The 25,308-nt window shown below is 37.8% G+C and overlaps 1 protein-coding gene across 5 annotated transcripts in view; it reads left to right on the forward strand.

The window, feature by feature from the left end:
* The window catches only part of tspan11 (tetraspanin 11), a 95,692-nt gene continuing 70,384 nt past the window's right edge, over positions 1 to 25,308 (forward strand). For 2 of the 5 annotated variants that reach the window (XM_066724080.1, XM_066724081.1), the window contains exons 1-5: positions 1 to 133; positions 6,962 to 7,057; positions 7,450 to 7,525; positions 11,699 to 11,745; positions 12,034 to 12,225. In XM_066724080.1, coding sequence (XP_066580177.1) covers positions 6,971 to 7,057; positions 7,450 to 7,525; positions 11,699 to 11,745; positions 12,034 to 12,225 — 402 coding nt within the window. In that variant the 5' untranslated portion in view covers positions 1 to 133; positions 6,962 to 6,970. The remainder of the gene's footprint in view (positions 134 to 6,961; positions 7,058 to 7,449; positions 7,526 to 11,698; positions 11,746 to 12,033; positions 12,226 to 25,308) is intronic. The other 3 variants (XM_066724082.1, XM_066724083.1, XM_066724084.1) reach the window with 2 other exon arrangements.

Here is a 25,308-nt window from a genome sequence, read left to right on the forward strand (position 1 = left end):
ACTGCGCATGTGCGTTTCCTCTTGACCCCGCGGTGACCCCGCTGCTCCGGGACTGGACTGCACTCCCAGCGGCGCGCCTGTCTCTCCATCCCTCGGCCCGCAGTGCAGCACACACACCGGCCTGGCATTTGTGGTGAGTACGGCACCTGGCAATGCTACGGCAGAGGAGAGGAGAGGAGAGGAGAGGAGAGGGGACTGCTGTCTTTGTTCGTGTGCTTTTCAAAGCGATGGAGTCAGGTGTGCCGGGTAGAGATTTGAGGGGGAGCGCTGTTGTTAATGCAATCAAAAAAAACTTCTAGAAACTAACGCAAACCCCGAAAGACGTGCCTGGTGGCCTTTTAAAACGGCACACGTTACACAGCGGTTTGTTGCTATTATTATGTTTCTTATATTTGAGATGCAATGACGATGCGAGTCTGTGTTGTTGTTGGCCGATGATGGAGACGTGAGTTGAGTTGTCCAGAAGTGCTGCAGTGCCTGCGAGTAGCTGCACAGTCCGTATTGTTGTTGATCGCCATTATAATCGCCTGCAGACATGCCCAGATTGACTCTGTCTCCTGCATTTTAAAGCAGTGATCAAACCGTGCACCTTGTGGAGAATGGGTGCATGAGTTAAGTTACTTTTTAGGCTAAAGTGACGGTCTTCCTGTCTGACTCAAACTAGATTTTGTTTGCACCTGCACAACTTGAACTATTGCATTGTTTCTATACACCGCACACAGACTCTGCTCGAGGATGGAGAAACGTTATTTAAGACGATGATTATTGATTTATTATAAGTGCAATAATCCAGTACAGTTCAAAACTACAAGTGCATAGGAAAATATACAGTAAATATAAATCCAACATCCTAGATTGTAATAGCAAAGTGCGTGTTGTGTTTAACATGCCAGTCCACTCGTAACAGAGTAAAATAAGTACAAAAGTACAAGAGTACAAAATAAAACCAGCTTTATTTGGTGCAATGCAAATCTATTTTTACTTGGATTATGATAGACGAGATGATGTTTTGCATGTTCAATAACAATAGTAAAGTTTGCAATTATATATTTTTGTTTAAGATCAACTTTTTCTGCCTTAACGTAACCTGTCCATTTTTGTCCATAACTAGGCTGTAAATGATTTGCATTCCGTAATTGCTTGAGTCATTTTGAAGTTTTTAATACTTAAACACGTCTGCAAGAATGTGCATAGAAGTACTCTGTAAATGCATAAGGAGGCCTACATGTTTTCACTTTACTTATAATATGCGAAAAGAGACTTATTTTCTATCACTTTAGTCATGTGGAGTTTGGGAATGTATATGAGGCTCAGAAGTATAGATGCCCACGTGATTCAAATAAAGAAAAAGAATAGGCAACAAAATAAACATGGCCACTGCTGATTGATTTTCTTCTCATAAATGGATACAGTTCACAGTATATTATTAACTGAGCATAGTCTCTGAACTAGTTATCCAGTCTGTTTAAGACAATGGAGAGTCTCTAATCTGCTTTGATGTCAAACTACTGCTTTAAGCTATGATTTATGACCTGAAAGATTCATGCAAGTACATGCCAGTTATATACACTCACCTAAAGGATTATTAGGAACACCTGTTCAATTTCTCATTAATGCAATTATCTAACCAACCAATCACATGGCAGTTGCTTCAATGCATTTAGGGGTGTGGTCCTGGTCAAGACAATCTCCTGAACTCCAAACTGAATGTCTGAATGGGAAAGAAAGGTGATTTAAGCAATTTTGAGCGTGGCATGGTTGTTGGTGCCAGACGGGCCGGTCTGAGTATTTCACAATCTGCTCAGTTACTGGGATTTTCACGCACAACCATTTCTAGGGTTTACAAAGAATGGTGTGAAAAGGGAAAAACATCCAGTATGCGGCAGTCCTGTGGGCGAAAATGCCTTGTTGATGCTAGAGGTCAGAGGAGAATGGGCCGACTGATTCAAGCTGATAGAAGAGCAACTTTGACTGAAATAACCACTCGTTACAACCGAGGTATGCAGCAAAGCATTTGTGAAGCCACAACACGTACAACCTTGAGGCGGATGGGCTACAACAGCAGAAGACCCCACCGGGTACCACTCATCTCCACTACAAATAGGAAAAAGAGGCTACAATTTGCACAAGCTCACCAAAATTGGACATTTGAAGACTGGAAAAATGTTGCCTGGTCTGATGAGTCTCGATTTCTGTTGAGACATTCAGATGGTAGAGTCAGAATTTGGCATAAACAGAATGAGAACATGGATCCATCATGCCTTGTTACCACTGTGCAGGCTGGTGGTGGTGGTGTAATGGTGTGGGGGATGTTTTCTTGGCACACTTTAGGCCCCTTAGTGCCAACTGGGCATTGTTTAAATGCCACGGCCTACCTGAGCATTGTTTCTGACCATGTCCATCCCTTTATGACCACCATGTACCCATCCTCTGATGGCTACTTCCAGCAGGATAATGCACCATGTCACAAAGGTCGAATCATTTCAAATTGGTTTCTTGAACATGACAATGAGTTCACTGTACTAAACTGGCCCCCACAGTCACCAGATCTCAACCCAATAGAGCATCTTTGGGATGTGGTGGAACGGGAGCTTCGTGCCCTGGATGTGCATCCCACAAATCTCCATCAACTGCAAGATGCTATCCTATCAATATGGGCCAACATTTCTAAAGAATGCTTTCAGCACCTTGTTGAATCAATGCCACGTAGAATTAAGGCAGTTCTGAAGGCGAAAGGGGGTCAAACACAGTATTAGTATGGTGTTCCTAATAATCCTTTAGGTGAGTGTATAAAGGTTTATACAGGTGCATTTTGTGACAGAACTCTGATTTACTGCCATGTCTGATTTACCCCAGACCTAGTTCTAAAGTTTTGGTCAAAAAAAAAAAAACAACAACAATTTTACATTTAATAGTTCACAAGATGCATAAAGAGAGGTCCTAATGTGATTATGGGGCATTATTACATTGAATCACCACTGGATGAAATGATTTAATCATGGTTGCATTCATTATTCAGTTTAAAAACATTATAACTAGGAACATGAAATTAGATCATCAATTATTTAATACATTTAAGCTACAGCTTTACCTTATTTTAGGAATAAATATAGAAGTTTCCATAAGGAGTGCATAGGATTTCATTAAAGACACATTCTAGTGCATTATAATGCAGAATACTAAACTAGCCTGTGGTATTAAATGGCCTGATCTGCAGAATGTGTTTATTGCCAAAAAACTAATTTCTGGTCTGTTGTAATGAACTGAAACTCCAAATGTTTCCCCTTTTTCTTAGAATGACTGGGAAAAAGCTTTGTGTACATGGTAAGGGGGGGTGGAAAAAGGACCGTCGATCATTTTGAGTCTAGACTCAAAATGAATCGTGTATTCATAATTTGACTCGGTCCCCTGTTTCACATTGGAACTGTGTGGTGTACTGTCAACGCTTTTCAATTAGAAATAGTGTTACTACAGCTCCTGCAGACCTTTAGGAAATATCTGTCATCAAAAGCAGCTGATGTTGAGCACAGGACCACAAACCGTGAGTTGCTTTGAAAGGTTAATCTCCAAAAATGGCTGCCCTTTATGAGTTTCATTAGAACACACAGCATAAGAAAAGGTTACACGGTTGCTAGTTTATTTTTTAGTAGTTAATGGACCCATTGTGTTTTAACCACATGGCTGGGTAACCTGCTGCAGACCTTCACAACTGTTTCTTAAAAGGAATTTATGCCTTCTTTGAAATTCAGATAGTCGTCAGATTTCTAATACGGCTTACTTTTTAAGATTCAATACCCTAAACAAGGTTTACCATATAATTCTGGCAAAAAGAACAACCAATTGGGTTAATTGTTCTGGGCAATATTAACTTAATGTTGTTAATGCAACTCCTGGAATCAAATAGGAATATAAAACAAATATTAAAAACAAACATCGAATGGTACAAAATGAAACCGATTGCTTTTGTTTGCTATTTGTAACTCTTAGGTATGCACTTTGTGATGATTCCTCACTTCTGTCCCCCTCTTATAACTGAAAATGGTGTGTTAGTACAACAGTACAGTTTTTATGAAGACCTGTCTTTTACTCCACTATTTGGGCTAGGTCTTGTGCAAATGAACCTTACTCTAACTTTTTTCTTCCATATTTGCATGGAAATCATAGGGTTGCAATCTGATACCCTTTTGATTTTCATAGGACTATTCAGATATAATTAACATTTGATGGTGAAGGAAAGCTTCTCACTTTGCAGTGGAAAAATGTATCAGGATCTTAAATGAATATATACATAAAACCTATATTGGGGTTCTTTAAAATTTGTGCTGATGTACTGTGTTTTTTTAATTTAAAGTATGAATAACAAATAAGGTATTGTTCTGATCTTCCAAGTTCAAGTGAGGTAGACCTGTTTAAAAGCTGGCTCATGTTCATAACAATGATGTGATGTGAAGGCCCTATAATTGTTTGATTGTCTTAAATATTATGAGAAGACATCTTTAATTATAATCAATATTCATAAACTAGTCAATTTAATTTTCTCACCAATCATCCTTAATTCCTCATTTAAACCTAATTATGGACTTTTCTGCTCATCGGTTTTAAAACTTGTCACTACAATCTTTTCTTGGCACATTATATGACACTCTAATATGTGAAAATCAGATACTTCAGGCTTATTGGTTGCAGTTTGAATAATTTTTTATTAGGGCTATATTTCCATCACTTCAGGGTCAGGTCTCCAATGTAGACACTTCTATGGAAAAATACACTTGATAACCTTGATTGCTCTAGGCTGCAATAATGGGCACCAATATTCACTTGGCTGTTACGGTATGAGGGGGTAATGTTCCATCTGCAGCATCATCGATCAACCAATCAGTCAACCTTAATATAGCACCCTTTGCAAAGGAGTTGTCATGGAGCTCTTCACAAATGCCCCGTATACATGAAGGACAATCAGTGTGTAAATGAAGGCATCAGGGAAGAAAAATCTCTGGGGGGTCTATTGGTTGCCTCCCCTCCAATTGCAGGTTTTGTAAAACTTCATGATTTGAGAAGTAGTCTGGCTGTCCAGTGTCAAAGCCACAAAAAAGTTTATTTGGGTCAGCATCTAGGATCTAAAAGAAAGATCCAACATCTTTGGTCCACTATCCCCAGTCACCATGTTGCTCCAGGCCATCTTAAGTGGGCCACAGAAATAATATGACGCCATACTGCCTGAGGATTTGGTCAGGAGAACCAAAGGTCTGCAGATTGTTATCCTGACGTCCTCTGCCGATAATGGTCTTCTGCTGTTCTTCTTTGTACCTATTGTACCTGGTCCTGTGGATCCTGTATTAGTAATACTACCTGTCCTGGAATACCCTTTCAGTGGTTGGTGAAGATGAATATTCTTTTTATGCTGTGGGCGAAGTTGTAACTCTCCTCTCACTAGACAAAAATAAAAGGATGGCTGTATTTTGTAAAAGCTTTTCATTAGAGCTCTTCTCTTGGAATTCATTCAAAACAACATGTTTTATTTCTTTCAAGACATATTTAGCTTGATTTTGTACAAATGTGTGGCCTCTAGTGTATATAGAAGAATGTGTTTTGAGCAATTTCCTGTATGGATGGACAAACATTTGATTCCCAATACACACATTCTCTGTCTTGGTTCCTTTTAAGTTTTTACTGGATAATTGCTCTTTGTTGTTTGGGCCTAGATGGATTTTGTTTTTTTAAGTCAACTTCTGTTTTTGAAGTAAATTGTTTTTGTTTTTTTGTAAAGCCCCAGCTCAAAGGTGTAGTTATAGTGTAATTATTTTCATCAAAATACCTCCCCTAGGTAATAGTCACATCTGCACTACTGTCACACAGCCTTATCAGTGTTGTGCTTTAGTTTTTGACTATCTAGTCTCCCTTAGAATTATTATGCTCTCAATCATATCAAGTTTATCCCATAGCATTTCAAAAACAAGAACCATAGGTCTTTGACATGGATGCACTGGTCTCCCCAGTCACCAAATTGTTTTTAGAAATGCATTTATGAGTTTAAGTAACTACACCATCTTAATTGGCTAATTAAAGTAAAGTGTTTCAGATGTCTATTGTGAAAAACAAAACCCTGTATAATCCTGTATAAATCAACTGGAAAAAATAGGATCTAGAATTTAATCGGATCTTTAGATGTTTTCAACCGTTCTGTATTGCATGTTGTAAGGCTTGGAATTAGTAAATGGAAACATCAGAGTGTAATATATAAATACTCTAAACAGTAGGTTATGTAACATAGAACCATTAAAGAAAATAAGCCATTTCAAAATGGTAAAGAAGTTAAGCATTTTTGCCAAACAATAAAAAAGAATTTTGAGTCATTGTGTAGCATTTGGGTACTTTTGAGAGTTAGGATAATTTTTCACATAACAATGACTAATTGAAGAAAAACTGCAAAATATCATGATCAAAATGCAGAGTTTTTTTTTCCCATGGTGAAGCATTAAAGGGTGATTAATTAATTCAGTCTTTTATTGTGGCATGTCCCAAGCCTACATTTAAATCTGATGAAACCTTTATTGAAACCTCATTTGTTGTCAGCTCAACCATTATGTGATATGTATTGCTTAATTAGTAATAACATTAATTGACTATAATGAACAAACAATATTGTATTCACCTCGTCATCTGCATTTGTTACTTCCACATCAAAGCATCAAAGAGTGCCATGTTTTTAGCAAAATATTTACAGTGTATTTTTTTCCCACATAGCTTAATAAAGCAAGAAGCTTTAAATGTGTTTCATAGGCATTGCTGTCATCACGTCTGGTTTTATTGGTTCAATTAACCCCTATTTGCATGTCCTAAGGTTGCAGATAAGTAATGAATGTTAAAAGCAGGCCAGACATTTAACCAAAGAAACCTGATGTGGTATCTAATTGGTTCCACTGAGCCCCCTTTGGTTTATACTATATATTTTTGCTTTCAGGAGGAAAAGATGTCTCGATTGTATAAAGATGAACAAGATGACTGGGTGACTGTCTGTTTGAAGTACCTTCTCTTTGTATTCAATTTCCTCTTCTGGGTAAGTTTAGTTTTTAATTAATACCCTACAGTTTTTGTGGGGGTCCATTAATGATATTTTCCAACAACAACAAAAAAGGGAAATATTAATTAAAAGTATTTAGTTTTTTTGTTATATTGGCCCATCCTGAGGTTCAGATGCTGGTACAGAGACAGCATTTCATAACTACCCTGCATGTAAATGGGGCACAGTAGAACAAACCTTTGTTCATAGAGAAACTGCATGCTTTTAAATAATACAAGCTAGCATGAATTCTTAATATAAGCATAGAAGCTTCCAAAATAACCTCCTAAGGGATGTTCAGTTGAAGAGAACTGATTTGAATTGTTTTGAAGTTCAGAGCTGTGTGTGAAAATGAAAAGCTTATTTTTATCACCTTTCCTCTCCCCCAGAGTGTCACACTCCCAGTCAATCCACACAATGTCTTCAAGCTGCACGGTGAATGTGCGAACTGCGCCTTAAAGACAGGTGTGGAGAGCGCTTTTGATAGAGACGTTCAGAAATTGCACATGGTTGCTAATTTGGAACATTCATTATCATCTGCGTTTATCTGTCGTCTCATTTAGTCTTTTCTGCAATTCCAACCCAGTGCGTTCTGCGTGGATCTGTATGTTTTTGTGCTTAGCTATATATATTTGTTATGCTACCCAACTGTTACATCTAAAGCAGCCTTTGAAAATACTTTTCAAAGAGCCCAGAGCTGTGGAGGAGGTAAGAGAACACACCAAAGCACTCACTGAGGCTGTTTGCAATCTCACTGGATGCCTATCAGTTAGTGATGGCATATAGTGGGCAGTACTTTCTAAAGTACAGGGGAGAGATATGTCTCATAGCTGCAATGCATCTCAAAGAATGCCCCTTCAGGTGTACTTTGCACTGTGGGGATGGGGTGGGGAAGAAAGAGGAGTTGTGTTCCGAGTCTGGGAAACAGGATGCAGGATTGGATTAGAGTCTGGACCTCATCCACTAGTGTTGGTTCACACTTGTCCCTCTTCCTTCCTGTGAGCTTTGAGCTGTATTATTTTTCGGAAGATTGTTAATTAGCAGAGGAAATTGGCACAGACGACAGCCGAGAAGCGCGCGCACACAACACAGATGAGGGGAAGTGGAGGTGGAAGAAAATGCAGGGGCTATAAATAAGAGCCTGAGCATGGGAAAGAGTCAGTCTTGGAGTTTGAAGACACCGGTCTTTCACACAGCAGTCGAATCTCTGGACACTGAATTTGTGCCACACGTAGCACGGTTATTGTGGAGGTGTGGCAGGGTCGTCTGTAGACGCGCGTCTCAAGTTCAAACTGCAGGCTGTGACCTAGTTCTGAACACACTGAGATATGTAATGTGCTCTACCCAGTTATAGTAGCACATGTCATCTTCCTAGGTAACAAGTACAGCGGTCGCCTCTGTGGGTATAAGTGACTCAGTCTAACAAGGCATGCTGTCTGACTGTGAGAGAGAACTGTATTGACCTGACAGCAAGACGGAAGGAGCTTACAGAGGTGGACATACAGTGAAGGATCACATGGTTTTCAACAGCAGTGAGGCTGCGATTCCCGAATTACTTGTTATAGAGACTAAATTGCTGAAAACAGAATTGAAGGGTCATCAAAAGAATTCATTTGCAGGAGAAGAAGCTGGCCAGGAGAAGTTTTTATTTTTGGTTGTATTCTTTTTTTTTTTTTTTAATAAGGCCCTTCTTCCTACTATTTTAATTACATTTGGACGTAAATGATGTGAAAATTGATTCTGTACTGTGTAATTGTGTAACTTTGATTTTCAACACATTAGACATCAAAATAATGTAAAATCTAGCTGGTGTCCAAACATTTTTATTTCCTGCTTTATCAAATGCCATAATGCAATTTAAAATGTGATCTTTCATTGTTTAAATCAAGGGTTTTAAATGGAGGGACAACATGGATGTAACGTCCTGTTTTATATCTTTCAGGAAGGTAATAACTAGTTGGCTTTCTTTGATTCAACATTTTATGTATGTATTTATTTATGCAAAACCACTACTCTTCCAGTAGTTTGCTCATTTTGATTTATAAGTAGTAGAAAGTGGCTTCTGACAATTAAATTAAAATGGAATAGGATAGACATTTGCGGTTTTCAGTTTGCAGGTAGGTCAAAGTTTTGATTTGGTCTGTCCCTTAGTTTGGGTTAACATTTCAGAAAGAGGTGGTGATGGATAAAGCTCTTATCTCCTCCTCCACTGCTCATTTCTTCATTGTTGGCAGGAAGTAGAAGACAGCCACACACTCTAAAGATCCTGTAACCCAACCTGAATGTAGCAGGCTATACAGAAAAAGGTGGGAACCAGGTCCTGACCATGTGAGATCTCCTACAGATGTGTTTTTATGAAAGATTCAACCCTGAGCAGTAATTTAAGCATGAGAATATTATTATTTTCATTAAAATGTATGAAAAACACCCTAAACCAGGGTTACAGTTTTCACAAGAAACCTTTCCCGAAGCTTTATTAATTACAGTAAATACATTAAGTGCAAAATACAATAAGCATGTATCTTTGTGCAAATGAGCTGAAAAAAGTGGAGACAAAAATATATTTATATTTCCACTACAATGTGTGAATGACATTTTTAATGTTCGATGTCTTTGTTTTAAATCTGTCTAGGTCACCTGGGATGTCTGCTAAATCGCTTGCTGCTTAGATGTAGTCATAATAAATAAGTTACAGAAAAATCTAGCAGATGGTCCTTTGTTTTTAATAATTTTTTTAAATGTTTTTTAATGTTAACTGATTTTGAGATTTGATATTGCTATAAGGCATATAATTGGGTTTGTTTTTTCCTTTTGTGCTTGTGAATGTGTGTATGGCATTTCTAAACCATATGTAGAAGTGCAATTGGAATTTTGCTTCTACAATGGCTATTTCAGCACAGGATTTGTGGAATGGCTCGTGTAAACATCTGTCCTATGCACTTTACATTGTATAGTGTAATCAAAGTATATGTGGACTCCTGGGAATAGACTCGGCCACAGCTGACTCTAGGTCTATCCTACTGCTGCACTGAAGGAAAAGTACAGTAAGATTCAAAAAGTTCCCTGCAGATTCTGAAATAAATTACATTCTTCTCTGTGAGTCTTGAGAGGCAAGACTGTCAGGCTGGGAATGTCCCTGAAAGACCTAACAAACAGAGGAAAATATACGCTTACAGTTTTCATGAAACAAACCTGCACTTGTCTAGGTTTGTTTATACCTGTGTTTAGGAGTTACTTCAAAACCAAGGAGATGAATGGCTGTAAACTTGTTTGCAAAAAGGAGAATCAATATCTCAGTTATTGAATATATGACTGGACAGCTGAGATGGCAGAGAGCAGTATGAGGCTTTGCACCCACATTGACCACTGCACAACACAATGAAGGGGATGGTCAAACAGAAATTCTGACCATTTGAAAAGTGCACAAAGATAATGTGGCATTAAATTACTACAACTCCCCAGCCCAGTTAAATCTGTAGTGAACACGTGGTGCTGTCCATTGAAAAGTCTGGAGGGGACAATTAAAATCAGAGATGTGCAGCATGCTGTGTTCATGTCAAGATTTACTCATCTGTCTTGGTCTGTTAATAACAATTTATTTTTGTTTGACTTTTGTCTTGCAGCACATGCTGCTCTTTTCACCTCTGCATTTCACATGCACGAGGATTTTTAAGTCATGTACTATTAATGTCCACATATCTATAATTAAGTTCCAGTGTACGGTACCATGATGATCTTACTAAACGCAGTACAGAGTATGACGAGGGCAGTATTGTTTATTACACACACAACTTCTATTTGTACTTTCAATATAAAGTATATTTCGAATTGTTTTTTGATACTTAGATATCAAATAGGAAAATGTACGTTGTTTTTGTTGTTAGAAGTAAGACCAGTATTGGACTTTTAGTTCATATTAAAGTAAATCTGGTCTTACAATCCAGTCATCTAAATAAAAAGCCACCGAAACACATAATGAGACCAGTGCTTCCCTTGTAAACTAATACACAGTATGTATATAAGTTAAGTATTATTCAGGCCAGCACATTTATGTAATTAAGTTAATTTGTTGTGCTGATTTGTTTTTAGCTTTTCATTTATTCTACTGCAGATTGCTTTGGAGTTTTATGTCAAACTTTACTTGCATAAAACACATTCGTTTCTTCCTTTCATCTGCAAAGTGATTAAAAAGGTGTCAAACAGACCTTACAAGCAATGTGTTGCACTAGAGTGGCACTGAAGATAATGAACTGCTGAAGTAAGCAAAGTATATCAAGGAGTATTTATGGTTTTTGTCTGATATTCCTTCATTTTGTGCTTTTTCGCATTTTCTTCCACAAACAATACAATGCCAGAAGTTATCAGTATGGACTCTGGCATTTTCTGTCTTCTATAATGTGCAGGTGATGTATGACTGGGAGGCATTGACTACATTAGAAAGCAAAAATAAACTTAGCTTAATAATGCAAATATTTGTATTTGCATTTCTCTGATATAATATGCAGTGATGTGACAGAAATGAAGTGCTCCATTTGCAAAAAGGTACATACAAATTAATTGTCCAAGAAAAATGTATTCCCCAAAGGTTCAGCTGAGTGTCCTGTGTCTAACTGCTACTCTTCTCCTTTTTCTGAATAGATCTCATAACATCCTATATGGGATTACAACAATACTCTCATTTTGTAGTAAGTGACTATGGGTTTTGGCTTGGCAATGTTTTTGAGCAAACTCAATAACTTTTCTCTTTGCACTGTACAGTATTAGATCTTATTTCACTTATTGACTATGAGATGTAGGAATGTAGCCAACATCAACGCTCAGGGTTGTTCGATAAAGGTCACCCAACTGGCTCGGGATTTTGTAGAGACATCACAACTGTATGTAATGATAGCAGATTCCGTATGCTTGAAATAATAATGACGTGTCTGAAGGATGCCGCGTTTTTGTGTTTTACTCCTGTCTGCATGTTGCAGGTGGGAGGAGCGGCAGTAATGGCGGTGGGCATCTGGACGCTGATTGACAAGAGTGACTACCTGAGCCTACTGGCTTCCAGCACATTCGCGGTCTCCGCCTACATCCTCATCTTCGCTGGCGGCCTGGTGATGATTACTGGCTTCCTGGGCTGCTGTGCTGTCATCAGAGAGCAGAGGAGCTGCCTCTCCATGGTGAGTACCTTTCTGTTGCTTTTAAAGCTCTGGACAAGAGATGTCCAACTCGGTTCCAAGAAAAATCCTCCATTAGAAAAAAACCATCTGATTCTGGTCAAGCGACACTTGGTCAACTGAGTAAGTCAAGAGCAGTGATTCCAGCTGTGCCAGCCAGGAGCACAGCTGGAATCGCTGCTCTTGACTCACAAGGGGAACTGCCACTTTTGCAAAGCTGTTGAGGTTCTGTGTGCAGAGGAACAGCCTCCTGTAGAGTTGCTTCAGTGCTGCAAGGATTTGAATGACAGAGTACTATGGCTCCAGGAAGAGGCATCTTCTATCCCTGTTCTTAGTTGTTGGCCTCTGCGTTTCGTCATGGATCAGCATAGGTTTTCCATCAGTCTGTTTTTAAATGCTCTCGCTTGCATTTTATGTTATAAGTAAATAAAAATAAAGTTTTCTGTGCCAAGGAAAACATAGCTCACCAATGAACAATTCTTAAATCATGAACTTATGACCTAACTGTTTCTTATGACCTACAAACAATTTTATATGCATCTCCTATAAGAAAAATAACTTGACAGAAAGGGAGCTCAATTATGCACACCAGTACTGACCCTTCTAGAGAGTCTACATGCTGCACCTATTGATGAGATGTACAGGTTCTATATAGAATTGGTAGATTTCTAGAAGAAAGAGAATTATAGTAGAAAGTGAAATCCAATTTTTATGTCGTCAGATACCATATTTTATATTGCTATGCTTTAAGAACTGTGGGCATGATTCCCAGTGGGATACAGTCGCACATCCTGATTTTATTCTTTAGATTCTTGTGTTCCCCATTGTTGTAAACCTTATGATGATTCAGAATACTAGAAACAATCAGGGATGTTGATGAAAGCCAGTGAAATGCCTAAATGTCTTCATTAGCAGTGCAGAGTAATATGTGAGTATTAACTGGGGAGGAAAAAAAACAGCAGCCCCCATAGCAGTGGAAGAGTTTTCAAATGCGATTGATTTTTATTACTTTTATATAAGTTTAGGTTCAGAATCTAATACTGTAGAGAAGAACGAAACTCGGAGCACAACTTTCTTGATTTTGCAGTGTTTTACCACATCTGTCAGCATTTAATTTGTTTGTGACAGTTTTTGTTTTCTTGATCATACCAACAAAACTGAAATACTGGAAGAATCTCACTTGTTTCTGTGAAAGTTTTGATGACTTTTGGTTGGCCTACTTTTCTTATTCTTCTTTAGCTTACCCTGCAGTTCTTAATTGTGATACCTGGTTAATCCCACTTACCATTTGCTTAGGTCCTGTGTCTGGGGGGGGGGTCAACTGGGAAGGAATCCGGTTAAGACCCCTTGTGTTCAGACAAATGCAGAAAGTCTTAGATCTGCCTGCTTTGTAATAAAAAAAGATATAACGGCTTCAGAAAGTCATCGTAGGCGCTCTCTCTTAAAGTAAGATAAATATCAACAGCAGTTACAGTGTCCAAGGACACCTGGCTCACAGGCTAAAAATAAGTAATTCTGATGGGTAATATTTTAATGTCTACTGACATTTTAAGGACTTGTGCATCCCACAAGAGTAGGGTTTTATTTTTGGTACCAGCAAAGGTAATATGGCAAGGATATTGAAATTTTACCCTAATATGTATATACATGGATGGCTTGGGGCCACTTTTTTGTGCTCGTGTTGGAACAAAAGCAGTTTTTTAATAGAAAGTTTTTAAAGTATCTCCACCCTTTAGTTATTAAGTTTCTTTGTCAGGATTTTGCAATGCTTTTGAACATTAAGTGGCTTTGTTTTAAGAGAGAGAGGGAAAAAAAAAAAAAAAGATTATGAATATGGCATTTAGAAATATACATTCAGATTTTATAATTACAATTGTAACTTATGGTTTTTGTTTTTGATATGCCTGGATGTCTTATTAAGGCCTATATTTTAACATGAACATAATTTTTCACAGAATGGACAAATAAAGTAGTTACTAAATGTCTCTAGTCTCATTTGCTAGATACCCTATCAAGATTGCAGAGCCAACAAAATGTCAGGGTCCAGTATTATTACACATTGCAATTCAGTTAAATCGGTCCCATGTCCTGCAATTAGGCTTGGCAGATTTTCGTCTGTTTTTTTTTTGTCCCTACCTGGCTTTAAAGCTGTAGCCTAATTAGCATTGTTAATCCATTCCTGTTTCTCTAAACCACAGAGATCTGATGAGGAATCATGCATTTATTAATTATGCCATGCCATTAAAGAGCACTCTTTTAACTGCAATCAGGAGAAATAGCCTACACTCCTACCAGGCCTAACTGTAATACACTCTCCAAAGACAATCTGTTAGAAGATTATAATTCAAATAGCATGTTTTCTTTTTAATCCTAATAACATGGAATTAATCATTTGCTTATGAAACCTGCAGAGGCTGTATAGACTATTGTTTGTAGCCTTGTTTTCCTTTGTAGAACTTCAAATAACGTCAACAACAAATAGATGTCTTTTCTCTGGTTGGAAAAAACACTGCAGTGTAGGTGTTTCAGTCTTGGAATGGAAAAACAAACAATAAAAAGCAATATCTTTTTATTTCTGAGAACAACTCATGAAAACAGTTTTGTGTGAAGGGGAAACAAAGAACAAATTTTAATTACAATATACACTCACCTAAAGGATTATTAGGAACACCATACTAATACTGTGTTTGACCCCCTTTCACCTTCAGAACTGCCTTAATTCTACGTGGCATTGATTCAACAAGGTGCTGAAAGCATTCTTTAGAAATGTTGGCCCATATTGATAGGATAGCATCTTGCAGTTGATGGAGATTTGTGGGATGCACATCCAGGGCACGAAGCTCCCGTTCCACCACATCCCAAAGATGCTCTATTGGGTTGAGATCTGGTGACTGTGGGGGCCAGTTTAGTACAGTGAACTCATTGTCATGTTCAAGAAACCAATTTGAAATGATTCGACCTTTGTGACATGGTGCATTATCCTGCTGGAAGTAGCCATCAGAGGATGGGTACATGGTGGTCATAAAGGGATGGACATGGTCAGAAACAATGCTCAGGTAGGCCGTGGCATTTAAACGATGCCCAATTGGCACTAAGGGGCCTAAAGTGTGCCAAGAAAACATCCCCCACACCATTACACCACCACCACCAGCCTGCACAGTGGTAACAAGGCATGATGGATCCATGTTCTCATTCTGTTTACGCCAGATTCTGACTCTACCATCTGAATGTCTCAACAGAAATCGAGACTCATCAGATCAGGCAACATTTTTCCAGTCTTCAACTGTCCAATTTTGGTGAGCTTGTGCAAATTGTAGCCTCTTTTTCCTATTTGTAGTGGAGATGAGTGGTACCCGGTGGGGTCTTCTGCTGTTGTAGCCCATCCGCCTCAAGGTTGTACGTGTTGTGGCTTCACAAATGCTTTTCTGCATACCTCGGTTGTAACGAGTGGTTATTTCAGTCAAAGTTGCTCTTCTATCAGCTTGAATCAGTCGGCCCATTCTCCTCTGACCTCTAGCATCAACAAGGCATTTTCGCCCACAGGACTGCTGCATACTGGATGTTTTTCCCTTTTCACACCATTCTTTGTAAACCCTAGAAATGGTTGTGCGTGAAAATCCCAGTAACTGAGCAGATTGTGAAATACTCAGACCGGCCCGTCTGGCACCAACAACCATGCCACGCTCAAAATTGCTTAAATCACCTTTCTTTCCCATTCAGACATTCAGTTTGGAGTTCAGGAGATTGTCTTGACCAGGACCACACCCCTAAATGCATTGAAGCAACTGCCATGTGATTGGTTGGTTAGATAATTGCATTAATGAGAAATTGAACAGGTGTTCCTAATAATCCTTTAGGTGAGTGTACACTGGCAGTTAAAAATATGCAGTTCCTAATATCCCAGAATAAAGGCTAACTAGAAACCAATACACTTGATTTTGATTAGGCTATATTTTTGATAATAACTTTTTTGTATTTTTGCTGTGACTTTACTGCATGAAAATGTCATGTTGGGTTAAGACTTTTTTTTTTTTCTTCTGATCTAGATTTAATCTTCCTCTGTGTGCACACAATATAATTTAGCTAATGCACAAATGTCTTGAAGCTTATGCTTGGTGGATATGAGATTAGATTTTTCACCAGGATACATAATCATTTTTTAATTTCCTTCTTTGGTAACATGTTTAGGATAACTGAGAATAACTAGTACAAAGGTAATAAAACATACACTGTTATACTAAGCCACTGACTTATGTATAGTTTTCTTTGTGTTGCATGATTTACATAATGTTTCTAGGTGAGCCCATCATTTTGTAGACTTGTGTGTTCATTTCATTATTTAACAGATTTGTATCAAATTATCATGCAGTAAGGGATAGAGTTGATACAGCAGTAAGGTGAGGATATTGGGGTAATTTCTAATCATTTGAATTTTTTGAATGCAGTGGATGACTATGTGCTACATATAGTTGTTTATCATTCTTTCATTCCATCCCATTTGTTTCTGTTTGTGTCTGACAGTTGCCTGGCTCTCTGTCGCATTGTATTCATCTTGGTTCGCTTATCATGTGTGCATGGCTTCATTGTCCTTTCTGATTCAGGTTGGCTCAGGTGGTATTGCTTGGTTTCTGATCAAAGAAAAACAAAGTCACTCTCCTAGGTCTGGTACAGATTTCCTATCACGTTAAACCTGTTATTTCTGTAATGTTTGTCATATAGCACAAAGAAGGCAGGGTCAATCTTTTATTTTTATCATCAAGATATATTGCTCAGATTATATTTGCTTGGTTTTAAACCTCCCTTGTTCTTCATGGAACTGAAACACCAAGGTATTTTATGAGGTACCCAGCTGTTAGATTTTCCCTTCCCTACTCATGAATGTCAAAACATTAATGCAGAAATTACAACATCATATCATCCACATTCTCTTGATAAGATGTCTCAGTGCCTGTATCCTGTGTCCCAGGCTTTCCAAGGAATGTTTAAATGGCTTGCTTGGTTTCCAGGGTGTGTTGACGAGTCATGTGTGGCATGTTGCACCCTTCTCCTAATGGCTATGGGCCTCACAATGGGGTAACAATAGAAAATGTAAGTCTGGCCATCAGAGATGTGCAGTTGTTGTCATGGGCAAATGTAGTCCTTCCATCCTTCCATTAATGAATTATTCTAGCTACAAATGTGTTTTTGTTTTTGTTTTAAAATAGCTGCATCAGACAATGATTTGGCTTAGCCGGACTGGTTTCTTTAAATATCTTACACACTTCAATTCAATGGTGTTTGAAGCAGTCTCTCAGCTACAATCTGAATTTCCAGAGGTAACGCATGCATTGGCTACACTGCCAGCGTCTTGGTTATCAGCTCCTCTCAAGCCTAACTCACTGCATACATGCTTTTAAATAGCTCTCTTAAATATGTATTCTCAGGCTGGATTAGGGATGAGATGCTCTGAGCTTCGTTCTGCTCCAGCCTGTGTCCCAGGACTGTTGTAACACCAACATACTGTCCTAATTCTGACACACAAAATACTGCCTAAAAATATCCAAACATTGTAATCTGGAAAAAGCAGAGAATGGCACTCTAAAAACAACTACTCCCAGCTGGGTTTAAGCAGAGCATATTCTCAATTTATTTTATCCACTTTTATGACTTAATGACCATATCCAACCTACTTCATTTAAAAGTCACACATTGAACATGTAAACGTAAAATATTCTATTGTTTTAATTTCGGCACTACTCGTGACCTTCAGTAGAACAGTAGTTTGAATGTTTTGATTTTCTATAAGAGCTTTTTGAATGGGAGCTGAGCACCCAGCACAATTACACTATTTTGAGACGTTGAGCAATACACCCATCCTATTTGTTCCAGTCTAAATGCTGGCTATTCACTACTGAGCCAATGTCCATTTTAGAAGTTTTTTTTTCTCGCTACCAATATATTATTGAGATTCTTTTCTATTTACAGGTAGGAATTAACTGAGTTTTCCCAATTACATACAGAGTGCTTATTTATATATACCATCAGCCCATATCGATCCACTGCTGGATGTTTCCAATTGCTTCTATCTATAGCTTCTCTTTTCCATTTAATCTTCTATGTGATAGTCTTTTAGGTATTTTTTTAATGTCAGGGTATGCTTTCAATAGCTTCTTTCATTTGTTCTTCTTGCAGTGTGTCCGGCCCATTGCCATTTTAACATTTTCACTTTCAAATGATGACACATTTTCATTTTTTCTTTGATCCATTCATTTCTTTTGCGATCTCTTCTTCCTATTCTAATCATACATCTTTCCATGCTTCTTTTGTGTTGTCTGCAGTTTCTGTGAGCACTGGTAGTATGCATTGATCAAATACTTTTCTCTTGAGATGGGTAGATTTGATTTCCCATCATGCTGTTTCTTCCAAATGCACCCCATTCCATTTTCACTCTTTAGATTTCTTTAATATCTCCATTTGCTCTGATTTGTAGTCTATGATTTTTAATGTTTGTAATTTTCACAAAGCTGTGGAACATGACTGTGGTCTCACTCGAGTTCATTTTAAAGTCCAGTTTTCTTTCTTGCACCCGAGAGTTCTTGAACACCCGCAGCTTCTAATTCAGGTCCAAATATGCAAATATAACATCAGTCAATCGTAGGATGTTCAATTAAGTATCTTAATTCCGTTTTCTTGTTAGAATTGGATCTATATATTGAATCAAATTTAAATTTACAGAATGGTCCTTTGTAGTCGTTTTTTTTGTTTTGTTTTTGGTGGCATATATCTGCCCTTGTGTAAAAAAAAATAAAAAAATAGTGAGTTTCTTTATTTATAAGAGTAATATCAGGGTGGGGGGTGGGGGAACCATCTGGAACTTCACTCAACTGTCAAACCCTGCATGTATAGTGGTGGGAGTATGGTGGGTGAATTGTATCTTTTGTTATTCAAATACTTTATATTAAGTAATTTCACAGCTGTACCTTGACTGATTAATTCCAGAGTTCTTCGATTTTGACACTGAAATCTTATACATTTTAGAATACATTATCAGAATGAAAATGTAAATATCCCACGGGGTTAAAGAAAGGAAACCGCTGCTCCATTAGTCTTGTGTGTATGATCATTAATGGCACTTGTTAAATCCATATGAAAAACATCAACCTTGAGCATAAACATGGAGAGATCCCTGGTCTGTCAGACTGTGCTTTGATTAGCCTCCTAACAATGACGAGAAGAGTTAACTCTGTTTTATCGCTGTTGTACAGTAGTTTACTACAGAATGTGGAGAGCCACTGTATCTGACGCATTGTAATGAGCTGCTAGTCCTAACTGGCATTAACCAAGAATGTCCTTTAAATTCATGTCATACTACAAGTGTTCACGAGTCTTCCTAAATTAATCTGTGCTGTGACTTTAAAGAACAGCTTATACAACATCTGGTACAAACTTAAGCGCTGGTGGAAAGCAGGTGTTGGAGAGGCTCTTCTGGCATGTTAATGTGCTCGGAGAAGGAATGTCATCTTGATAACGCTCTTTGAAACCCCCCACCCCCCGTCTGTTAAATTCTGCTTTTAGAATCTCAGTTGCATTTCCTTTTCTTTGCCGCTACATATTTTGCTATTAATTTATTGCCTCAGAGATGCAGGATTAATAGCTTGAGAAGCATACTTTCTGCACGTGTGTGTGTGTGTGTGTGTGTGTGTGTGTGTGTTTGTTATGTATATATGTATATAGAGATATAGATATTGCTGGTGATTCACTAAGTTCAGGGTGGATTTTGTATTTCATAATGCAACACCATTATCCAGTGGAACTCAGTGCTGTAAAATATAGTTTTACATTCTAGCCATCTTATAATTGTCTTTTTCAACCTCAATAACTATAGTTTTGTTGTGGTTATTATTTATTTTGATCTATTTAATGGAAGTGGCTTGATCTGAATCCTTAGAAGGAATTAGTGATGAAAAGTGATTGAGCATTTACATTTCTACACTGGCTGTGGTACTTGACATCACATTTGACAGGACTTATACAGATTTATACTTATTCCTCTGCAGGCTTCAGAGACTTATGATTGCATTATAATGACGCAAATTAACATTTACCAGTAGTCAGCTGGCAGGGAAGATATGTTTTAATTACATAATTTGATCTCTGATTCAAAGGTGACCCTTCTGACCAGTTTTTAAGTTGATTTCATTTTAGTCTAGAAGTCTACAACTCCTATCAGAAAGTTGCCGGTTTGCTTTGTTCTCAGTGCAGTACAGGGATGAATGATGCACTTCTCAGCCTGTCACACTCCAGTATTTTCGTCAATGAGTGTGCATTTGTCACAATATGACAATAATTAACTCCCCTTGTGGTTTAGTAATTGTTTTGTAATGTTCATAGTTGGGGTCTTAATTTCAAGTCTCTTTGCTTCTTATTTTGTTTTTGTTTAATATGAATTATGTAGTATTGCTAACTATTATTCAGAGTATTGTTTCTAGGAAATAGCCCTGTTCAATTCACCAGCCTACATCACCTTGTTTACCTGGTTGAGAGAAGTGCAGCCTACTGCTATGCATCATTTTAATTTCTATAATATTTACACATCCTAGATTTACATTATAGCAGTAGTGAATATAATGTAACAATAACTATGAACTAGGGCCTGGCGATATGACTTATTATTTTTAATATTAAGTCATATATATATATTAATATCTCTTTTTATAAGTTTGGGTGATGCACGATATACACTCACCTAAAGGATTATTAGGAACACCTGTTCAATTTCTCATTAATGCAATTATCTAACCAACCAATCACATGGCAGTTGCTTCAATGCATTTAGGGGTGTGGTCCTGGTCAAGACAATCTCCTGAACTCCAAACTGAATGTCTGTCTCTCACTGTTAAAATACACCTACCATTAAAATTATAGACTGATCATTTCTTTGTCAGTGGGCAAACGTGCAAAATCAGCAGGGGATCAAATACTTTTTTCCCCCACTGTATATAAATATACACAGTATGATTTACTGTCACATAACCACAATAACAAGTAATAGTGATCACGCAACACATGCGCTGTAAAGGTACAGATTCAGGGAGATTGAGCACAGCCGGGTTTATAGCGGCGCATTAACATCTACTAGACAGACATTTCTCCTCTGACTGTCGCGTCTCGATTCTACTTACAAATACAGCACGATGTTAACACAAAATAGTTATAATACTACTACTACAACTGTTGAACATCGTAATAAAAAGAAAACGATACTTTCTGCATCTGTTTGCATTGCTTTCCAATTTATTAAAATGCAAACAAACGTTATTATTAATTTTATAAAAAAACTATATCTAAATTAGCGGGGGTGCTTGCAGATCGAGTTCAGCGCGGCGATGAGAGCGGGGCGCAGCGTGTGCGCTTGCGCATTACAGCGTCTCTTGGTTGTGTGTTATTGTGTGTCGGGTCTCTCCTCCTGTCTGTCTGTGTTTCTGATGCTCATTTCTTGCCGCATCCGACACGTGTATAAGAACCGGGAAGAACGCAAAGCGTCCCAATGACGAAAAATACTGCCGTAAAGATTGCGATTTGCGACACCACGATATGAACGATATAGCATAATATGAAACGATAGACGTTTTTCTATCGCCATACGATATATATCGTCACATCGCACAGCCCTACTATAAACACATTATATATAATTTTGCTAATGTTTAATTTCTGCAAAGGACTTTTTAAGGTTTTCTTTATATTAAAATACATAGGGTCATATATGCTCATGCAATGAGTTTTAACCAAAATAATCTTACACTAACCTGCCATAATGTCTTATTGAGGTGATTGTGTGTTATAAAATAGTTTACTATACCTCTTGATTTAGAAACACTGTTTTGCTATTTATACATCTACTTTTGTTTGCATGACAGCATTTATTTTCTCCTATTAATAATAATAATGAATCTTATAGAGAATCTGAATACTGTAAAGCCAATGAAATTTTAGCTTTTTTTTTTTTTTTCTGGCTCACTTACTTTCTTTTCATGTCTGCTGAGTTTGAAAGAATACACATGACATAATCTGAAAATCATGTTGTCTGGAGGTGACTGGTTTAATTCTGTATTCTGGCATTGACACACTTTTACCACACAGGTTTGGGGGCTTCAGAAGTCATCTAGTGTTTGGCTCTTGATGATAAATGATGATGTGTGTGATTGGCCAGTGTCCGTGTCTGCAGCGTCTCTGTGAGAGCGAATCCGGTAAATTCCAGTCCTCTGTCAGATACCTGCTTGTGTTGGGGATGCACAGTGGGTAAAGAAGCCGACTTCAGATCCACTGTGCCAACATGGATAGGGTTTGGGTTTGCCAGTTGAAGATTAACAATAATCTGCTTTGCCAAATTTAAATACAAAAAACTGAAATGTGCTTTTCAGCAGGATTTGACTAAATTGAAAGTGATGTCTGTTGCATTTGCTGCAAGGGAATTATTATAGTTCACAACTAGACAATACTCTTACCATGCTCCCGACAGGCTGCATTACATTGTCAATGGAGGGCTTTGAAGACTTTATACGGGGGGAAAATTTTCCTTTTTGTCATCACAGATGGCTTCATTTTGGGTAATCTGGAAATGGCAGGTGTTTGTGGATTTCTGTAATCGTCCCTTTTTTCAAATTGTCACAGTGTTTATTTAACTCTACGCATGTGAGGCAGTGGAAATATATATCCTAAATTCAATTGATGCAGTCTGAAGACAGTGGCTTTTAGTGCAAATTTGGCAGCGTTCACCATGACCTCTATGATAATTATACCGTCCGGAACAGCTTGCTCCGCCGTTTCTTCATTAATAGCACGTAACCGAGCTCCATCTTCCCATGTGGTTCATCCTTACAGATAGACAAAAACCAAACCCGAGTGTCTGTTTCCAAGGCCTTGGTGAACTGGCCCAGATAATTTGCAACACGCTGCCTGCAAGCTGATAAATGAGCTGACAAGCTTCTTCCCATCCTCATTTTCTTCCATAGGGAGTTAAAAATAAATAAATGGGGGAAACGTGAACTGACACTGCAGCAGATTTATTTTTAGAAGGCTCTTAATGTAATGTGTTAGCTGTGGCAGTGGCTGTGTGATAAGAGTTTGTGGCTGGGTGGAGAAAAGGTGTACGAAAGCTTATGCAATAACAAGGACTTATGTTTTGTAATGGAATCGAGGACAGGTGGCTAACAGGTGCAGGAATTTGTGAATTTCGTTTCCTGTCAGTTTTGTATAATAATCGGTGCTTAAAATTAATATTGTTCTTATTGTAATGAAGCTGGGTTTATAGATACAGTATGTAGATAATGTGCATATATTTCTGGACCTGATCTGCTATGGATTAGTATCTGTCTCTTGTAATTTTATCCTTTAACTCACTTGTAGCGGAGCTGACAAGAACCACTGACGACATGTTCAAAACTTGCATTCATTTTTCTCTGTGTGCCGGGTTAAACACTGATTTACATCTGCAAGCGTGAGGTTTCTTAATTTCTGTAGACTCGAGCTCCTTCTTGTTTTTGTCCCGGCCTCCTGTATCAGAGTATAGTGCCCAGTGTTATACTATGGAAAAAAAAAAAGTATTTATTGGTTTCCTTTAATGCAACTGTGAACTCAGTTTCTGAGTTAACTGCCGACAAAAATATCCTGTTTTTGAATTTGCTGTCATGCTCTCCAGTGATTTAAAAACATAATCTCAGATGCTCCCCATCAAATGGACACTCGATTCCAATTTCAGAAATCTGATGGTGCTCACATCCCCGGCAAACTATTTAAATGGCTTCACCAGTTGTTATAGTGGAGATTTGATCCCAATCTCCAGGTACTGTGGATTCATTAAAATAAGTCCTGCATTTGAAGATTTTGAAAGCCATGTTTATATTGTTGTTTTTTAGTGTAACGTCTGTTCCATTTCACCCATGGACCCTGAATAACATCTTGTATTTAATTTAAATCTAAATCTTGATCAATCGTCATTTGTCACACCATATATTTGCTGATCTTTCTTTGAGCTCCTGAAGCTAATAAGTTAAAAAAGAAAAGGTTATTGTCCTGTAGTAATCCAAGAGAATGTGTAAGCAACTGCACAGTGTAAGTAGAAACCAAGAACAATGAAGGACGCTTTCTGAATTTGAAGCAATGTGAATATGAATTCCTGGTTGTTTTATGAAATGTCCAGATGGCGATGCATCTTAACATGATGTATTAAGGGCAGAAGTTCATGTCTTAATTGTAAAAAAAAAAAAAAATGCTAATTCACAGAGCCGCCTGGTATTTGCTAAACATCGCCAAGGACAGACTGCTTCTGCCATGGCTGAACACAGACACCGCCAATTATCCTGTTCACCCCACTGAAGGACAAATCTCTGAATAGGAAGGTGTCAAAGGGTTTCTGGCAGTCCAGCAGAACTCCAACAAAATGAGTCTCCACATGTGCTGGCAGGACGCCCTCGCAGCATGCAATCTTTGAGTCACTTTTTTCATTTGAATGCAACCGAGCAAAAACGGTTTCATCTTCTCTTTCTCAGAAGGTGTGAGAGAGATTGCAAATCTCCTCAATAAAATGTTGCATAATTTCTCCCTCACTCATACAGAATGCGGTATTCATTTAGAACGATTTGCACATGAGCTAGATCAGACTTTTTATGCTTAAATACATATTAAATCAGGAAATGTTTCACTTTATTGGGTGTGTTTGATTTTTCCTTTTTATAAAATCATGTCCATGAAAGAAAATTACAGTAACTGTTCACTAACTTGATCAATTCTAAATATAGTCATTACGCAGTTTTAATGAAAGTGTATGCATTATCAAAAAAACGATGCATTTATACAATGCATTTGATATTTGATCTTTCATTTTGAAGCATTCAAATATACAAATTTAAAGAGTATAAACTTTGGGATTGAATATAATCACAGGACAGAGAGGCAGCTTTGTCAGGTAGCTTGTCTTGGTTTCAACTAAGGTGATGGGCATGCATGTGACTATTAGGCCTAGTTATACATTTTGTTTTAGCAGAGCCTTCTTCTTTTGGGGAATATAATGCATTTCAAAAAGATTGCTTTGTGTGATTATGGTTC

The sequence above is a fragment of the Amia ocellicauda genome, chromosome 15 (genome assembly GCF_036373705.1).
Source record: "Amia ocellicauda isolate fAmiCal2 chromosome 15, fAmiCal2.hap1, whole genome shotgun sequence".
Classification (NCBI taxonomy): Eukaryota; Metazoa; Chordata; class Actinopteri; order Amiiformes; family Amiidae; genus Amia; species Amia ocellicauda.